The 13,511-nt window shown below is 42.4% G+C and overlaps 1 protein-coding gene across 2 annotated transcripts in view; it reads left to right on the top strand.

Moving 5' to 3' along the window:
• The window catches only part of Unc13c (unc-13 homolog C), a 417,871-nt gene that overhangs the window by 166,668 nt on the left and 237,692 nt on the right, over positions 1-13,511 (top strand). For both annotated transcript variants that reach the window (XM_038322705.1, XM_038322704.1), the window contains 2 exons: positions 8,971-9,198; positions 11,673-11,814. In XM_038322705.1, coding sequence (XP_038178633.1) covers positions 8,971-9,198; positions 11,673-11,814 — 370 coding nt within the window. The remainder of the gene's footprint in view (positions 1-8,970; positions 9,199-11,672; positions 11,815-13,511) is intronic.

Raw genomic sequence — 13,511 nt, 5'->3', positions numbered from 1 at the left:
ATATTAATTAAGACAATACCCTATAGATATACCCAAGGCCAACCTAACACAAATAAGTCATCATTGAGACTGACTCTCTTCCCAGGGCATCGTAGGCTGTGTCAGGCTCATAATTAAATCTGTTCATCACATGTATACTTTTTGGAGTAACTAATGTGGGAGAGGCCAGCCCACAACAGGCAGCACCATTCCCTAGGCAGGGAACCATGAACTGTGTAAGAGTAGAGAAATTTAATTGAACATTCTCAAGTAAGGTGGGAGCCGTACTTATGTGTATTCATTTCTCTCTGCTCTTGACTGAAGGTGCTGTGACTTCCCCTCTGTGATGGAGTGGGCTGTAACCTGGAATTGTGAGTTAGTACAAAGCCCTTCACGTTTATTAAAAAAGACATGAACTTACATGTAAACTACAAAAGTTAGAAAAATCAAAAATATCATATATTGATCAGGGTAGATGTGGGCATCCCTTCTTTAGTAACCCTGTCTAATATTTCCATAAAATCAACATTTTTACACTGGTCATAATGAAGTTCCATAAATATATTGTTTAGTATCACAGTTTGCTATAAGAACTAGCAAGAGAATTTGAAATTCTCCCTCCAAAGTCAGTGGTCTTTTCTTAAGAAAAGTCTCTTTGTTGTTTCAACCGAGAAGTCAGTGTTCGTTTGTGTTGGTATTTGCCTCCCAAGTGTCAAGATTGCAGGTGTGAGCCATTCTGCCTGGTTTAAAATATTTTCTTTGATTGTCCCCACAGTGGAGAAAAAATGCAAATATAAAAGCAATAAAAATCTGTACATAATGCTAGATTCTAAACTAAGTAGCCCCAGAGTCCTGCAAAAGATGTGTTCAGCCCATATTAATTCTTCAGAAGTCCAAATATCAGATAAGATCAGGGAGTCTGTTGTAAGTGTTCAGCAAGCATGTCTTCTGAGGTATGTCCTCGGTCTCCTTGACTGATGCTATGCCACACTTCTGTGTCCTAATACAAGCAGGTCTTGTGAGGTATGTCCTCTGTCTCCCTGACTGACGCTATAGCACACTTCTGTATCCTAATACAAGGCCCTTTAAATTCACAGCATTAATAAGACCTGGCTATTTCTGTTGTTTGCAAATTGGATATTGATTCCTCTCCTTCCGTGATTCCATTACCAACGTTTGCAGCCACGATATTTTGAAACCATCAGATAGGTTGAATATATTGTGCATCTTCCTTGGGTAGGGAATTTAGTCTTGGAAGAAAGTAAATAATATTTACTTCTCTATAACTTAACACACATGTAAGCCCCAGATATGCTTAATAAATGCAGGATAAACAATGGATAAAAACACAAAAACTACTATGAAAAGCAGTTGGGCAGAAGAAGGGGGCACTAGAGGGGTGGCCTGGTGATATTACATGGTAACTGTTCTTGCAAAGGATGGAGGTGTGGGTTCCAGCACCCACATAGTGTCTGATAATCATCTGTAACTACAGTGCCAGGGTACCTGATACCCTCTGACCCCTGTAGGCACTAGACAAACATATGGCATACATCCAAATACATCCAAACATACAGGCCAAACACTCATACACATAAACTTTTAAGTAGCCTGAAATGACTGAATGATCATCTTTCTGTACAATCATACACAGTTGGAGACACTAGATGAGTAGATTGAAGAGCCCAGTGGACTACTGTGTTCAGACGGTCCAGCATCCTGTCAAGAACTGAATGAGAGAGAGAGAGAGAGAGAGAGAGAGAGAGAGAGAGAGAGAGAGAGGAACAGAGAGAGAGAGAGAGAGAGAGAGAGAGAAGAACAGAGACAGAGACAGAGGAACAGACAGAGAGAGCGAGAGAGAGAGAAGAACAGAGACACACACACAGAGAGAGAAGAACAGAGACAGAGAGAGCGAGAGAGGGCACACAAGTGTATGCATGTGTACATGGACACCTGGACAATTTAGTGAAGCTTGTCTGGTGCTTGGATGGATGGACATAAAACTTCAAGCCTTTTGTAATAAAAGGTGATTTAAAACAAATAGATAATCTTTAAGCCTTCAAATGCTAATTAATGAGCAGTATTTGTGAATAGTTTATAAGAAAATTATCTAGGATTTATAATTTTCACTTCCCCCACAAAATAAATAGCTTACCCACCTCTCTTAAAGCAGGAAAGGAAAAGTCAACAGAAGCATAGTCATGCCCATGGCACGGTCACCATGCTGTGTCAAGATTAAGACGCATAGAAGTATCCTTGCAGAATTGTATGGTGCTGAATTTGTCCCAGGATCTAGAAAAAAAGTTTGGGAAAAGAGAAGAGGTGGCAACATTGAGAAAAACTTTAGATGGAAAGTCTATTTCCCTGAAGAAAAAAAAAATCAATAAATCTCACAAGCTTTCATTTTCTGGTTTACGTTCTCACATTCTTCTAGCTTCCGCCCCAGACCTTGCCAGACATCACAAAGATTAAGTGGGCAATAGGCCCAGCTGGCTACACGTCCCAGTTAGCCTTCAGTGCTCTTCCAGAAATAGTGGCTATGTTTGTGGTGGACAGAACTGGAGTGAAAGGAGAATTACTGCCCTTCGGTCCCATCCAGCAGCTGCATCCCTGTGCTGGGCTATGCACGGAGCTCAGGGCTTGTGTGCACTCTTCAGCCCCACCATGGTGAAGGTAGCAGCTGCCAGTTCCTTGTGAACAAGGAGCACGTGATCGCCAAGGGCCCGGGCTGGAGGAAAGGTCTTTTGTAGAGCCTATTATTCCAAAGTACTTGACTTTATGGAGAAGAACATGGAGAGCATTCCTAAGGCTCCCCCGGGGTTCTGTTTTCTGAGTTTAGTTGATGATGTCTGAACGTCAGAACAGCCTGTGCTGTATATATTGAATAAACAACAAAAGTGGAGCAGCAGAGACTAGAAAAATCTGAGAGCCACCTCCTCACTGCTATGCAGATCCTAGCCTCTGAAGTATACATGCAAACAGTTGGAAGGGAGAGTAAAGTCCAAAAATCTAGAAAGGAAACCAAGAGAGGGCAGTGATAAGTGATGAGAAAGAATGGGGTGGGGCAAATGGGACATAAACAAGGAAAGGAGTCTGCAAGAGGGTGGCTACAAGCAGAGATGGGGGAAAGGAAGATGGCAGAGATGAGGAGAGGGAGCCACATAAACACCCTTACTTTAAAGATGTCAAGTGCTGATAAGATGGTTGGGTGGTTAAGAACACTCACTGCTCTTGCAAAAGATCTGAGCCTGGTTCCTAATACCCACATAGAGTGGCTCCTAACTGCCCATAACTCCAGCTCCAGGAGAGCTGACGCCCTCTTCTGGCCTCTGTGGGTACCTGCATTCACATGCTCACACACACACACACACACACACACACACACACACGCTAAACCTTAAAATGTCATAATGTAATGATATCTAGCCCATTATATAGTGGTTTTAAAAGAACCTACAAATAAAGACAAACCCAAGCCACCCACAACATCTTGAAGAACTGCAGGCTAGAGTGGAGTGGTCATTCTACTTCCTAAAGAAACAGTGGCCGCTCATCAGAGTACACACATTTGTTCCTGGTGCTTTGCCTAGTGACCTTGTTTTTGTCTGTGCTTAGACAGAATAATGAAAAACCTGTCCATCTCATTACAGCATGACACGGGGGAACAAGGTCAGAGATGACAACCTGGGCACATTTAGATCCCACAGGGAGACATCATGAAGGAGCAGTAGGACTCCAGGCAGCTTCCAACCGCAGTGTGAACTGTGTGCACAGCTAACTTCCTGGGTGTCAGAGGTTATTTAAGTGAGAAACTAAGCAGAAAGAAATCCGTGTTTAAAGTATTTCATGTGTTGTTCTATTTTCTTTAATTTCTGAACAGGATGTGAAGAAACTATATGTGATTTTTTTAAAGAATAAAATGCATCTTTACTTCTTCAATCTCTCCCTTAAGTATTCCTTGACATATTTGAAAATTGAATGCATTTTAAAATTATTGATTTAAATTATTAAGATATTTTTGTTACTCTAGACTAATCGGGAAATTTCAAAAATTACCCTTGAGATACAGTAACTCATCCCAATTTTTTTATTTTATTTTATTTTTTAGTGAACTTGTTTCCTCAAACTCATCTTATAAGATTGCATTTGCTGGTAAGGATGCGGACTGCAGTGGGGTCTGAATAGGCAGAGCCAGCACAGCAGGGAAACTTGGGGTTTGGCTTGGTTTTGGAGGCAGATCCACTGACAGATCACTTCTGCAAGAGGTGACTGTTCCTTGGGGGTGAGGGCCCCCAGCCCACATATCCCCATTTTCCTCACGGAGCCACCTACAGGGATGGGAGAGATGCTCCAGCACACCGTGGCTCCTCCAGTTATCCAGGCCTTTGTTTGCAAGAATCGTGGGTTACAAAGCTTTGAGTCTCCGAGGAGGAGGTGGTCTCTGGGGGAGTCACAGGTCTGTTGCACGAAGAGACTGAAGGCATCTGAAAGAAGGAGGGCTGGGGTTATCTCAGATATAAAGCAGCTGATGGGAAGGGTGGGAAGATATCAACTCTGTGCCCACCTACAGGATTCCCTGGAAAGAAAACAGGCATCCAAAGAGGACCACCCACATGATGTCACAGGGAAAGACACGTTTCTATGCTAGAAACCGCAGAGAGCAAAAGCAGTGCTCACACGCCTCAGTCCCGACACTCCATGTACTTTCCCCTGGTGTTAACCCATTGCTACCTAGTCTGCTAACCTCCAGTGCATGTAAGGGCTTCTGCGTGTCTAAACACTATCAAACAAACAAACTAATTTTTCCAGTGTCTTTGGACTTTAGAGTCATTTGTTTCTAAGCCCTGTATTGACCCCAACTGGCTAACAGCAATGGAAACAGTAGCCCTTGGATGGTACTGGATACAGTATTCTTCGTGGGTGCTTCACAGTAATTACGGAGCTCAAAGTCCTGAAATTCCTTGTTAGGATGAAATGCCTTGATAGATGGCTTTGATTTCTACCTGCTTGACTTTCTAAAATCCCACATTTAATCATCATTAGATGATGATAACTCTCATTATTTATTACTCTACCTACTTGCTTAATCCTCACCTAACCTCATTAAAAAAGATACTACCACCGTTCCCTTTTGCTTAGGGATGAGACAACAAAGGTTAGGGTGAAGAAGTAACTGTGAGGGTTGGGGTGAAGATCAGTTGGTAGAATGCTTGCTCAGCAGTCATCAAAGCTGAAAGGCACAGTACCTTGTGCTTCATAAAACCAAGCATGGCATGATGTGCTCACCAGCACCCAGGATGCAGAGATAGGAGGATCAGAGTTCAGGAGCATCATCAGCTACATAGCAAATTCAAGGTCAGCCTGGGAAATAAGACCCTGTCTGAAAAGAAATGGAAGGAAGGAGGAAGAAAGGAAAGGAGGGAGGGAGGGAGAGAGGGGGAAGGAGGAGGACAGAGGGGAGGAAAAAAGTAGGAGAGAGACAGGAGAGGGAGGGAAGGGAAGGAGAGAAGAGCGAAGGGGAGGAGAATTCAAATGCAACATGCCATGCCGCTGTTCTGGTCCATTTGGAACTCTATAGCAAATTACCGTAATCTAGATGGATGCTGAAATATCAGAACTTTACTTCTCACTGAATCAGCCCCCATTCACCCCCAACATTTGTTCCACGGCCAGTTACTGATTTTCTGTGCTCCACAAGGATAAAGGGAAAGGGACTCCCTTGCCCTCTTCTATAGGGGCACTAAGCCCCATTCACCAGGGCTTGGCCCTCAGCACTTTCCTATTATTCTGAAACCATTGCCCCCTCTACATCCTGACACTGTCACATTGGTGGTTAGGCCTCAGTGCTGGCATTTGTGGGGCACAAGCATTCAGAACACATCTGCTAGTAACTGGCAGGTGGGGGCTTACCCCAGGCTGTCTCCTTTACCCCAAGCATTGGTATTGCCAAGTGATCTTAGCCCATTGCTTCCGTGTGCAGCTGGGGGCATGCCCTTGTGTTGATCTTAATCCATTGCTTCTGTGTGTAGTTAGATGCAAGCCTTTATGTTGTCCCGGCTCTCTGATGTGCTGTGTAAGGCCCTTAAGTTCAGGTTCAGCAGGCTCATCTTTCTGATGACAGACACACAGTCCTTGTTTTCTGTGAATTCCTAATTGGAAGCCAAGGGCCAGGTGTTTGCACTTCATAATTGTATACTTCAGCCCTTTGATTATTTTGCATAGAGGGAAGTACTCCCTCCAGTATTATGGCCCATGGCATAGTCTGCAAGAAGAGGGTGTTTTTTTGAATTGACTATAATTGTCTTTTTACCTTTAATTCCTTCAAGAATGTGTGTGGCTTCTGTATCTCGTAAGCACATGCTATTGTCTACATCATGTGCCGGATGCTAGGCTATACCTCTAATAGAGCATTCGCCCTACCAGCTAGAGATGCAGACAGCCACACAGGTAAGTGGGTCACGTGTAAGTGGTAAACACACAAGGGGCGGTTGAGTGGTTACCAGGTGACAGTGGTTCTATCATATGAAGGTGCTAATGTTACAGATGGGGCTTGTCACCCTTGTTTTCTGTAGTGACGGGCGGACAACATGACTGTTAGAGGACTGTGTTCTCTGCTAAGGAGAAGCTAGAACTATGTTCTGAGAGTAGAAGGCAGTGTACTGAGGAGAGAGTCCTGAGGAGCGCAGACCTGTTTAGGACACCTGTGGCTGGGAACTGAGAACGTTGAAGATATATGTGTGTGTGTGTGTGTGTGTTATATAACATACATATGTGTATGTATGTATATGTATATATGCATATACACACACACATATATATACATATATATGCACACAAGAATATATACATGCACAGTGCTGGAGTGAAAGAAATGATGAGAAAAAGAGATGGGGAAGAGAGAGGCAGGCAGACATGCTTATTTGGAAAAATACTAAATTGTGAAATAGAAAGTTATGAATTTCACATCAAAGTTTACATCATTCAAATAGTAGATTTAAAATAATGAAAAAAAATGAGAGGTTCTGGTTGATCGTCCTGTGAAATTATGGAGAAAGGAGCGCGTTTCCCTGCGTGTCCTCCTGTGTCAGGTTGAACTCTCGCTGACTGGAGGACGCTTGCGTCTGTCTAAGCTGACTTCTCCACTGCTGTGTTGTGTGTGACTGCACTGCCCCGTGAGTGGTCTGAAAGGGGCGGTGAAGGCTGCATCTGGGCAGCGCCTCACCGGTGACTTCGGGTGGTGGTGGTGCTGTTTCCTCTGATCTCAGCTACTGCCGATCAAGACCTGAGGACTTTGAAAGACTTGCATAAATGCTTATCTGCCGTTATCACTGATTACTTTGAAATAAACAGAACAAGCCCAAGGGACTGGAAACTTGTGACAAATTGCAGCAATCTAAAGAAAACAGTCTGATTGGAAAATTAAGATGCGGGTCTGATGAACAATAGAGCCATGGGAAGGGCTTGCAGATCAGCTGCCAAATTAATTAGGAATTCGTGTCTGAAACTCTGATGGAAGCTCTTCAGAAACAAAATGTAAACACAGAAAAATTTCAAAGCGACATATCTTCTCTGGAAATGACAGATAAGGGGCTTAAACGTAAGTGTCTGTCAGCCTTCCCTCCCCAAATTGGCGGTCTCAGTTCCGGGGTCTGACTGTTCCTCACATACTCAAGCCGAAACACAAGGAGAGCATCAAAGGAAGAGGTGCAAGAGGTTTCAGAGTTAATTGTCAGAGATTTGACAGCTTGGGACAAGAACTCTCCTGGCATCTTAGCTTTGAATCTGGCAGTTGCTGCTTCTGTGAGCATTTGCTGTGTTAGAAGCTTAAGTCTAGGGCCCTTCACATCACAGGACTGGAGCATTCTTTCCCAGAGGCTCTGGACTAACCAGTGGCCACGACCTTGACCTTTGGGGTATGAGGGTGGAAAATGAGCATCTTCAAGCTGCTCCTATCCCTTGGGAAGTCTTAGTGTAACTCACTAGGCAAATTTCTCCAGCCACCTTGAAACCTGTAGGCATTTTCTACCCATCTCAGACGCTTAAGGAACGTTTCAATACTGGAAGCCAAAGATGCTAAGTGCAACCACCCCGTCCAACCTAACTATATTTTACTAAGTAAGAATTCTACACTATGTAGTCAAGCTGTTACTGGTAAATTACAAACATGCTTAATTACTTAATGACACATAATTTACAGATATGCAGCTGTTCGAGGGCATGCTGTAACAGATGAGTAGGGTATTTGGAAAGGTCTTTAAAGAGGGATGCATTCTCTTTTAATCTCAATTAAAGACGTTTTGAGGGCTGGTGGCTCAGATGGCAGAGCAGATAAAGGTGCTTTTCCACCAACACTGTCAGTGCAAGTTCAATCCCCAGGACCTAACTGACATCTCCATGTGTGCCATGACACAGGCATGTACACACATGTACACACTCACATCCCAGGAGGTCACACCCAGGAGTGAGGATACCTGTGGTGTGTGCAGAAGCTGTGGGCCACAGACATGGTGTTTGGGAGAATGCTCCATGGCCAGAGGCATTTGGGAAGCACAGAATACCCAGAAAGTGGATTCAATCACTCAGAATAAACTGGACAAGCTCTGGCTTATTGGTTTCCCAGGGAAATGGACCCCTTACATCCAATCTAGTTTTGTTTCATTTAGAGTCATTGAATACGTACATGTGTTATGTGACACACCTGACTGATTTCATGCATCCTTCGTGTTATTTTGAATTTCTTTAAATGCAATTACTTATAGAACTCATTATTTATCCCAGTATTGTGGTTGTATGGGTGACAGAAGTTCACTCAGTTGCCAATAATACTAATGAGCACTGATTGTTCTCAGTGTAGTGATTCATTCTCCTGATATTTAACGGAATATCTGTCCCAGCTCCTGAAAGCTACATCTCGGATACTCGTGCCTCTCCTTTTGAACCATCACAGAGCGACTTCTGTTCGGCCACACAGCCTCTGATTTTCTATTGCAGGAGCAGCAGAGAAGAGCTCCAAACATGGTGCTGAGGACAAGACCCTGACCATCATCACAGCCATGAAGGAAAGGATGAAGATAAGGGAGAGAAATAGGCCAGAGGTGTTTGAAGTCATTCAGGAAATGTTCCAGATCTCCAAGGAGGATTTTGCCCAGCACACCAAGGCTGCCAAGCAGAGCGTGCTGGATGGGACCTCTAAATGGTCAGCAAAAATAACCATTACAGGTAGAATACATCTCTTAAGTGTTTTATTTCATATCGAGGCTGTTTATGTGTCTCAGGAATTACCATTAGTAAAAATAAAATCACAGGCAAACTAATAGGTTTTTTTTTTTAATCTTGTCATTGTTGACAAATCTACCAGTTACTTCAATTTTCTCAAATATATAAAGGATAATTAGAATAATTTCAGTCTGTATTCTCCCACCCTAAAGACTTCAAAAATGAGCTTTTCAATTGCCCCTACTGAATAACGCCAGTGAGGTCGATGATCTCCTCACTGACGGTCAATTTTGATGTGTTTCTTTAAGGAGACTCATTTCAATAGCTAACTACATACTCGTCCACCTGATCCTAAAGTAAAGACCAGTGATGGTTTGAGTTCTTTAGATTAAACTCTAAAGTTGGTCCTTTGCATGCTAGTAACACACACATTGTTGCTGGAGAGATGGGTTGGTGCTTATGAGCACTTGCTGCTCTTGCAGGGCACCTGAGTTCCAGAGGATCTGATGCCATTTCTCACCTCTATGAGCACTGCACACATGTGACATACATACATACATGCTGGAAAACACCCATGTATGTAAAAAAAAGCCAAAACCGAAACATAAGCACTCTTCTTAACTTTCATTTTGTTATATAATAAAATAAAGATAACTTTCTTCACTAGATTACACTAATCTATCCTCATAACAAATTCATTAAATTTTAAAATAACATACATTTGAATTTTGCTGAACAACTTTTTTGCATATGGTTCATGTAACCTTGTTCAAAGAGGCCACTTGTTGGTTCCTGGCTTCTCAACTCTGAAATAATCCAACAGAAATAATATTATTTAAATTACCACTTGGCCCATTAGCTCTAGTTTCTTATTGGCTAACTACTACATATTAATTTAACCCATTTCTATTCATCCAGATAAAGTTCCTATGTCTGTCTACATGGAGCTACATGGCTTCTTCTGACTATGCCTCCTTTCTTCCAGCATTCAGTTTAGTTTTCCCTGCCTACCTAAGTTCTGCCCTATCAACAGGCCAAGGCAGTTTCTTTATTCACCAATGGTATTCACAACATATAGAGGGGACTCCCACATCATAACCTGAGTCACTACATACATATAAATGCTTATCATTGGATATTTTCTTGATTTTTTTTTTAAATTTACAGCTATAAGACTATGTTTCTAGTCATGTACAGCATGGTGTTTTGAAATATGAATAGAGTTCAGAGCGGTAAAATCTAGTTAGCTAATTCATAAAGTATGTGGTATCATCATCACTTTGTCCTGAAAGCTTGAGCCACCCATTCTGTGTTTCAAGGATGTGGTGAATGGCATTTGCTGTAGTTGCCTTGATATGTGACATGTCTCTTGAAATAAGATCCTCCTAGCAAATCATAAATTTGGTACACACACACATATACACATACACACACAAGCACACGTGCACACGCACACGCGCACACACACACACACACTGTGTTATCTTTTTTTTTTTTTTTTTTTGGTTTTTCGAGACAGGGTTTCTCTGCAGCTTTTTTAGAGCCTGTCCTGGAACTAGCTCTTGTAGACCAGGCTGGCCTCGAACTCACAGAGATCCGCCTGCCTCTGCCTCCCGAGTGCTGGGATTAAAGGCGTGCGCCACCACCGCCCGGCTGGATCACTGTGTTATCTTTATTTCAGACCTCAACAGCTTTTGTACACAGTGCTGTGGTGGTAGTCTTGCTTTAGGAATGACATCATTTTGTATCAGGTCCTTTCACTTAACACAATGTTGTCAAAGATCATGTATGTTGTAGGAAGTTACAGTGCTTAGTTATGAGTTTATGTTTAACAACTTAACCAAGGACTTGAGTCAACATTTATCAAGATGAGATTTATACCTAGCTAACAGTACATGAAAATAATGTTCAATACCACTGATTGTCAGGGATGTTCAGACCTCCACAGTGAGCTACTTCCTCATGCATTAGAACATTCATCATCCAAACATGCAAAAAATAAGTGTGGGTCAGAATGTGGAGGGAAAGGAGCCCTGTACAGTGGAGAGGGGGATGGATATAAATTAATACCATTATTGTGCAGAACAACAAGAGTCCTATAAAAACTCAAAAGGGAATTACTGCGTTCTCCAATAGCCCCACTACGGAGTATATGCCCCCAAAGAAATCAAACCGCAATCTTAAGGAAATAGCCTTACTCTGTGCTACCTGCAGCACAGTTCCCAGCATCTAATATCCATCAACAGATGGGCAAAGGGAAAGTGGTAGGCATACATAGTGGTCAGTGCTCAAGAGGAGAAAGGACAAAGACAGTCCAGTCAGTGTGCATATTCTGTTATAGATCTTTATGGCAGCTTGTGGGTTGTGAGCATGAGTGATCAAGATGGATCTGCAAGCCCAGGACAAACTGACAGGAAATATTTTCTCTAACTGTTTTGTTTCTGGAAGCATTGTCAGTTATTTCTGATTCATTTCAGTGGTTTCTGCACAAGGCTTGCAGGCAAAAGACAAAACCGGATCCAGTGACCCTTACGTGACAGTCCAAGTTGGCAAAAATAAAAGAAGAACAAAAACCATCTTTGGAAACTTGAATCCAGTGTGGGATGAGCGGTTTTACTTGTAAGTACACACTCTCAAGCTATCACAGGGACAAAAGGTGTTTGAGAATGACCTCAAGACAGGCCCATGAAGGCTAAAGAAGCCAGCATTGTGTTTTAGTTCTGTAAACATTAGGCGGAGCTCATGGAAACCTGCAGTGGGGAAAAATGTTTTGTTTACTTTTGTGAAATGCATGAAGGTGTGCACACAAAGGTACACAGTAGGCGCAGCACTGGAGGGAGGTTGGGTGTGGTCTACTGTATAGTCTGTGACTTGGGATGTGACTCCTCAGAGAAAGGAAGCCATGAGCTGGACAAGCATTGCACTACCTCTGAAGATTTGTGACCAAGGACAGGAGAGATATTTGGGTACCACTTGGCCCATCCATCCTGGTATGAGAGTAGACCACTCAGAGGAAATGGCTGGTGACAACTTCATGACTTTTCACTCTCTAAAAGAACATTTATTTATCCACTCTAACATCTTACACCTAGCAGCAAGAAATCGTTTTTCTGTCCAAGATTCTTTTCTTTCTGTAATTCTTTTTGGGGTGGGAAAGTTTTAGTTATTATCTGGTACAAAGGCACTGAGGAGCCTATGTCTATAGCATCTCCTTTACCTGCTAAGTAAACTACCTTGGATCTGTTTAAGTGTTTAACTAGTGAGGTGTGGGATTTTGTTGTTACTTGCTTGTATATGGACCAATGAGAAAGTGTTCATAAATTGGTTTAGAGAATCCTTTGGGATTGTGTAACTATGGAATGAATGATGAGGTTTGGATGGTGTCTATTTTCAGAGGGATGGGCAGGCTAATCGCTAACTCTTTTTAAACAGAAGACAAGAAATCAATGGTTTGTTACAAATTGAGATTCTACTGGAGTCAAGTAAATGAATAAACCCAATGGGGGAGAGAGATGGAAACCAGCCATTAGAGAGAGCAAAGAACTCAGAGCTGGGGCAGCTGGACTGGTGCAGCATCCTGTGGACAGGATGCAGCTAGAGCCTCCAGACCCTTAGTGGGAGATGCACATACAAAACTTCTTTTAGGATGCCTTGACTGAGGCATTGTTGACAGGCTAAATCTGCACATAGGTGAATAGTTAAGGTTTGTTCTGTGCCTGCTTCTGTGAAATCATCACCTCAGACAAGGTGGTGAGCTTGTCTCTTACTCCTAAAAGGTTTGTCATGCCCCACAGATGGCTTTCCTCCTGATTTTCCTTATGCTGAGCAGAAGCCAGTCAGGGTACTGATATAGCATACTTGGTGATCCTCATTTCCTACATTTTCCATTGACAGAATCATGAGGTATGCACCCTTCTCCCATAGACTTCCAGTTGCTCCGTATACGTGTTTTGAGTTTTAGAATGCATCTCTAGCTCTTAACTTATTATTACTGTGCAATATTTCAGTACCAGTTCCTATTTATCTCATAAATGTGCAGGAGTACTGAATCTAACCCAAACTTCTAGTACTTGTTAAGGATAAGTCTTAAATCTTATAAATCTTAGCATTCTACCTTATATACAGTAGCATCTTATGCAGATCATTTTGGTTTAAATCTCTAACAACTATGAATTGTAAGCACTGCTGAGCTTATACGCTGTGTATCTTCTTCGATTAAGTGCCTATTCAAACATTCTGGCATTTTCAGAGTTTTGTATTTTTTAGTTACATATGCTTTATAGGTTTACATCTAGACCTTGATGCATATTTAAGTA

This window comes from Arvicola amphibius, chromosome 3 (genome assembly GCF_903992535.2).
Source record: "Arvicola amphibius chromosome 3, mArvAmp1.2, whole genome shotgun sequence".
NCBI lineage: Eukaryota > Metazoa > Chordata > Mammalia > Rodentia > Cricetidae > Arvicola > Arvicola amphibius.
The sequence above is the reverse complement of the archived record's forward strand: the minus strand, read 5'-3'. Positions and strand labels throughout refer to the sequence as shown.